This window comes from Vitis vinifera, chromosome 2, assembly GCF_030704535.1.
Source record: "Vitis vinifera cultivar Pinot Noir 40024 chromosome 2, ASM3070453v1".
Taxonomy (NCBI): Eukaryota; Viridiplantae; Streptophyta; class Magnoliopsida; order Vitales; family Vitaceae; genus Vitis; species Vitis vinifera.
In genome coordinates this window covers 6402904-6409889 of record NC_081806.1, presented here as the reverse complement: position 1 = coordinate 6409889, position 6986 = coordinate 6402904, and the positions used below count along the sequence as shown (strand labels likewise).

At 34.8% G+C, this 6986-nt stretch overlaps 1 protein-coding gene across 2 annotated transcripts; it reads left to right on the top strand.

The window, feature by feature from the left end:
• Positions 1-3569: 3569 nt before the first annotated feature.
• On the top strand, positions 3570-5367 carry LOC104878305 (uncharacterized). 2 transcript variants are annotated; one of them, XM_010648439.3, is made up of 2 exons: positions 3570-4226; positions 4356-5367. In XM_010648439.3, the coding sequence occupies exons 1-2, from the start codon at positions 3710-3712 to the stop codon at positions 4976-4978; spliced, it is 1140 nt and encodes a 379-aa protein (XP_010646741.2). In that variant the 5' UTR covers positions 3570-3709; the 3' UTR covers positions 4979-5367. The 2 variants fall into 2 exon arrangements, with proteins under 2 accessions (XP_010646741.2, XP_010646740.2); XM_010648438.3 differs by having other exon boundaries at positions 3570-4271.
• Positions 5368-6986: the final 1619 nt, after the last annotated feature.

Below are 6986 nucleotides of genomic sequence, written 5' to 3'. Positions count from 1 at the left end.
GAGCTTAATGACATTTAAAAGGCATAAAGTGGACCAAGGGAAACATTGCGTTCAAAAAATAAATGAAAAATATAAATTTTAATAGCACTCGAGCACTCACAAGGACGTTCAAGCACATGAGCCTAATTTTGCCTATGTTTGAAACTTTGAGTTTCCTAAATCATTTGGTATATATGCCTAGGATTTTTTGATATAAATATGTCTATTGGATGAGTCTTTTCAGATCCGTTATACCCTTGAATTTCATGTCATTATATATGTGCTAATCAATGCTCTTTGTTCATTCAGGTTAAGGTAACTAATTGTGTCTCCTCAAATCTTTGAAGAGTCCACTAAAGAGTATAGAGGTTTTGCATCTCAAATGTAAGGACAAGTGTAAGCAATCACAATATAAGTTTAAAGGAAAGCATCATCTATTAGGTAATTTTGTATACTTGCTCCTTTAAAATTAGTGGATTTGTTTTGCAGTTTGTTGATCCCATGGTTTTCACATTTGCAAAATCTTTGAGAGGCTTTGTGGGTGAGTTTCTATATAAAACGCATGTCTATTTATATGATTGGCAGTTCTTTGATTTTTTTTAAAAAAAAATTAGATATATCCTAACCAAAGAACTTATAAAAAAAATATAAAAAATAAAAATTAAAGGTGAGTTTTTTAGGGAATATTAAAAGACTACCTATGCCTTGACCCCTAAGTTTTGTGATACAAGTTCATTAGCTTTCACTAATTATAAAGGGTCACATATCTTGGTACTTAATGTCACATAATCTAAGGCAATGTTCCATCAATACAATATTTTGTAGACCTTACATGGAGACTTTAACAAATGGATAAGTCCATACTTTCTCGACATCTCTCTATATGTGAGTGTTATTAGATTTGTATACACATTTGACAAACACACCCCCTGGATACTTGTAGAACATGGATGCCCATCCATGAAAAATGTTAGCAACTTGAGCTATAATACTTATTTTTATTAGGAGATTTCTTATACATTATCTCTTGGTAAATGTGATAGTATATGCACCTAAAAATGATGATTATTTTATTTCTGTTATAGAAAAGAGTTTATATTCCCTCAAGAATAGTATGGCTAGATGTCACCTTTGATCAATCAATTCAACCGGTTAAATCGTCGATCGAAACCTAATCTGGTCCGATTCAGCTCTTAAGCCGAAAGGGGCTTTAGACCGGCATTGAACCAGACGGACTAGTTGTTGAACCGTCGGACTCCGATTTTCTATGAGCCAGTCAACACGTGGGTTGACCAAAACATTATTAGGTCTTGCCTGTCGCATTGGGCCTACAATCTTCCCACCCACCAGGCAGCCCATTGAGCAACATACTTGTTCCTTCATGTGTTTCTGAATTGTGAGGATTTGAATCTCAGATCTAAGGTTTAGAAAAGAAAGAGTCAACCATTATGCTGCACAATTCCCTTGATATATATAGGTAACAATATTTTATATTAATGCTCTTTACAAATTTTTATAATATAAAACATTTAAACAAATTTAAATATTTATGTTCATGTTTATTTTTATAATAATTATATATTTATAACATCACTTGTTCAACCACGGTTTGACCATCGGTACGATCAGTGAACCGTAAATTGGTAACTTTTCCAGTTCAATGACCGATTCGGATTTGAAAACATTACCTTTGACACATTGTTTTGACACTAGTACACCTATCCCAATTAAGAATAAGATTAGAAGGTGTAAAATGAATTTGGTATATCTTAATAGTAGAGTTGTTCTTCCCCAATCAAACGCTTTGATATTGGTTTGAGGATTTTGATTCATCAAGACTTACATTAAAGTGTATCAATTTTGTTCGGCCAAAATGAGGGGGGAGGGGGTTTAACTTTAGAAATGTTTAAATCATCTTTGAATAATTAATATGGTGTTACTACATTAAAGCTCTAAATAAATAAATAAAAAAGCAACCTTCATTTCCTAACAAACCAAAGGAGAAAATTTCCACTCTCTTAGAACTTTTCCTTGATTTTACAACCACTCTCTCTAACCCCATCTCATCACTGACTCCACTCTTCCCTTGAAACACTTTACTATCTCACATGGTTGGCCCCAAGTCTCATATAGTTAAAAAGTATATATAAACAAGCATAAGTATCTCAAATCCATGAAATGCATATGATATGGTCATTGGTGATAGTCATATTTGGACTAAAATACAGAACATTTGCTTAACTCTACAAATTCTCACAAGCATAAAATTCAAACCTTAATTGTTTGAGTTGTAATAAATCATAATACAACATTTGGTGTATCTTGTATCGTGTATTGATTTGGGCCCTAAATAATAAGCTTTGTAAAATCTATTTTTTGAATTATTGGATATATGGTTTTAAACTTATAAAATGTATCATGTATTGTTTTTCTGTACCATATACTATATCATATTGTAGATCGTAAGTTTTTTCATATAGTGAAAAATAAATAGAAAAAATATGTATATGCATGAATATCTATTAAAACTATGAAGTGATGTAAAACCAATTTTATAGAAAATAGTAGGTCTAAAGAGTTAAATTATATTAAATTTTGGAAAGTGTCTCAAATTGTATTTGAGTCATGGAAAGTTATTGATAGTTTCCTAATATAATATATTATTGCAAATAGGTTTTCATTATTAAGTAAATATCCTACGATCTTCTTTTAGGAAAAGACATTTTTGACAATTCTACACTTAGTTTCTTATATGGAATCTTAATTTGTAATTAGGAAAAAATATAGAAAGAGATTTTGACCAAAATAATGAGAGACCTTTTTGGGTATAAATTGGGGTTTTAGGATTTGAGAACTCTAAGGTTGTAATCTCCTTCAACAATAGTGAAAGTTTTTTTTTCATTTTCGCGATGTAGGCTTGAGGCCGAATCATGTAAATCATTGTATGTTTTGTTTTTGTTTTTGTTTTCTTATTCTTTTATCTCTATTATTATTCTTTTTCGTGATTTTTTGCAACATTAAATGTTAAAGTTTTGACATTCAAATTAACAAAATATAACTTTAATATATAGATTAATAACATAATCCACAAAAGTAAACATTTTCAATTTTTAGTATTGAGGCTTCGGTTTATGCATATATAAAACTAATATTTTTTAATTTTAAATTTCATTTAGATTTACCTAATAAATCCTAAAAATAATTTATAAATTATGAAAGTTATTAAATAAACAAAAAAAAATATATAATACATAAATCATGATAAATAAACATATGTATAATAAGTATTTTTATATTATATTTATTGTGAAATCTTAAACTAACAAAATTAAACAGTTTGAATTACTTGAAGTTCCTTGTTAATTTCATTAGAAGTTGAAATTAAAAGTACACACTCCAATCCACAACATTTCGACCGAACTTCAGGGTCGGGTTCAGAGAGGATTGAGTCGGACCTTTTTATGGGTTTATTCGGTTTCGGGTCATTGGGCTTTTTTTACATCCCTATTCATTATGTAATTGTAATTGAAAATTTTCCCATTGCACAACGGCGTCGTTTTAGATGGGACTTCCATGCAAATTTCTGAAAATGACTCGTCAAATAGAGTCGTGAAACAAGAAAAAGGGCGGGAACACGAAGCAACCAAAACCCTAGAAGAGAATAAACCCTCTGATGGCACCGCTCTGCTCTAAGATCTGAATCGACTGCTGATCCCCACCCGTTTCGCAAATGGGAGATCCCTTTCAATCTCTCCTTGAACCCTGCCATATCTCATCTTCCCAAGAAGATCTCCTCCGAAATTGCCCCTTCACTCGTCAATCCCACGACGGTTCCGGTGACGATTCTCCAGACTCGGGCGGAGTTCCGGTGGAATCTTCCGGAATCATAATGCTCTCGTTGCCGGAGAGTACGTATGAAGAAACCACACCCCAGGATGAGTTTCAGACCCCGCCGGAAGAGGTTCAGCCGGCCAGCTCCGCAGAACAGAGAGCTCCAGCCTTCGATCGACAACATGAAGTTTGGGTTGATGATGACAAGGAAGGCAGCGTGGCCGCAGATGTTAGTTGTACGGACGGAGCTGCAACGGTTGAACTAGGTAAGGACTCGGACCTAGGTTTTTCAGGGCCGACTTCGGCAGTGAAAGTTGTCGCTGTTTCAAATGTTGACGGAGTTGGTGCTAGTGAGGTTTCTGAGTCTGGGGTGGAGAAATGTAGGGTTTTGCTGAGAGGATCGCAGGAGGCTTCAGGTGAGCCTCCATCCAAAAAACCTAATATTTATGAGGAAAATTCAGGTACGAGATCACCAAAAGAAAGTGTAGAAATTGTATCTGTGAGAAACATAAAATCTCCCCTGAAATCTCCGTTGAAATCTCCAGGGAATTTGAATATTAACAGTGTCAGTCCCGGCAATTGTAACACTATATCTCCCCAAAACAATCAGGGTAATGAAATAATGTTGATTGAAGACACTCCGGTGAAGAAGAAGCCGTGTTTTCCAGAATCGGAGTTTGAAGATACTGGTGGAGTCTCAGGCCTGGGAGAGGACCCTATGAAGACGGATTCAGATGTTGATGTTACCAAGAGGGAAGGTGTAGAGAATGGTAAGAGCAATGGGGATGTTTCTGAAGGTGATATACTGCAAAGCATTGTTGGGAGAGATACAATTAGGAAGAACATAGAGGATCTTGAAAAGTTCAAATATATCATTCGAAGTGTTCGTAATGGTCCACCCCTTCCACCCCTGTTGTCTGAAGTTCCTCAAGCGCGACGTGAATTACCATTATCAATTTGTGGGCCAGTGGAAGATGCAGCAAGGGACTCAGTCACTGGAAATCGGCAACAGGTTACAGTGGTGGATGTCTTGAAAATATTATGTGGAGAATGTGATTGGAATGCCGAAGAGACTGAAGAGACTGATATATTGGAGATTGCCAAGAGATGCGGTATGACTTTCCCTCGGCCTAGGTGGTGGCCACCCAGTGACAGTGAAGATGTATAGCTCACCCATGAAACAATGGGTGTTCTTTTTGGACTTTTTGGCAAGGTGGGTTTTGAGAGCTAGTGATCCTACTCAAAGGAATAGTATATTTGAGGGCATCAAATGTTTTTTGGAGGTGTATCCACTTTGAAAGGTACTGATAAGGTATCCATGCTAGAACCTTTGAACTTGGAACCGAGAAGGTATGGATAGTTCTGGATGTTTAATCTTGTTGTGGATGAATTTTGTATGATATGAACTGTCTTTTGGTTATGAAACTGGGGTTCAAAGATAGAGAACTTTTGGAAGACAGTGACTCCTTTAGGGAGAGAATCTTGTTTATGAGTTCAAATTGTAAATATCATGTTTCTAATATGGTAATATGATCAGTTTCCTCCTTCTGTTTATCACATTTTTGAAGAATTTCTTGTCTTTCACCATATATGGTTTAGGATCCATGCTCCAATTTATGGCCTCAAATGAGAGAGGTTATCTATCAGTTTTGGGGAGGGAAACAAATGCAGAGACTAAAATAGACCAAGTTCCATATTGCTTGGGTTTAGGACCTTTGCCTCCCACTCAAATATATTGAACTTATTGATAATCCATCAGTGTTGCCAATCTATAAATACTAGGATCGAGTAATGGCCGCACATCATTAAAAAGAAAGTCAGAGCTTTCAGTGTTTACCTTCAAACACGCACCCACACACACACATATATATACACACACACAAGATCCTCTCAAGAATTGAGTGCTCTTGGGGATGGACCTGTCACACTTTAAGGTCGTGTTTGAAACACTGGGATAGAAAATGAGAATAAGAAATCAATTCTATTCTCATTCCTTTATGTGTTATGATTATTTCTTTAGAATGAGAATAAGAATAAAAAAATTCATTAGTATGGAAGCTAAATCTCGCGCTCATTAGGATTTTGGATTTATCTCTTGAACATCGTATTACAATTTATCTTCATCCTCATCCAATTTCCGTTCCCATTCCCATATATCAAACACACTAGTGTTTTTGTAAATTCATTTCCACACATCAAATGCAGGCCTATTGACATATAGTTTATAGGCAACAAGATCTGCCCAGTTCGCGTTCTAAAGAGTTTAGGCGTGTAGCAGTTTAATTACACCAAGATTTGCCAGTTTGGATTTAAAAGAGTCGAGGAATGCAGCAGTTTTATTTGCAACAAGATCCTTGAGTATGGGTTTAAAATATTGAGGCCTGCCATGTATTGCAAGGATGACAAAGTTTGTAAAATCCCTATCATCTTTCTTCAACATGGTCATTTAAGATCTGCAAACCCAAGGTTTTTCTCATTGTGAGGCTTATAGTATTACCTAACCATCTAAAGGCCTGCACACAAATTCCAAGCCCACCCTTGAGTTATAATTTTCTAGAGAGTAGCATTGTTGCAAACTCAATAGAAGAATCATACCTCATTATCAAGGATTGTATTCTCTTTACAACACACAAAAACTGTAATCATAACTCATTATTTTTACAAGTGGTAGTTGGTTATGTATGAAAAAATCAACTCAGTCATGACCATGTAATTGTCACTGATTTTTGTCAAATGATTAGAAACCATTACATAACTTTATAAATGCTTGAAAAAGAAAAAAAAAAAAAAAAATTGCTTGTCATTAAGATTGGAATATGAACTAGCTTAAAAAGAAAATGCTTCTTTTTAGATGAAAATTTTCTATCTTAAAGTAATAGATCTTCTAAAGTCATAAGAGCAGATTTTTGTTTCTTGCTTTTATATCAAGACCTTAATTTTTAGTCATGTGGCCTTAGGAATTCTTAGAAAAATACATTTTATTTTATGAAAAAAGATGAAGCAAAATAGCATGCACCCCCTTAAGCACCCTAAGGCACTTGAGCATCCCATGTCGGATGTTCAAGTATCATGCTTGCATTTTCCTATTTCACACCAAATTTTAGCCAATTTCTCTCGGTTTCTTTCAAGCATCCTTAACTTGCCTTTTTGGCTCAAGTACAACTAAAATTTACCTT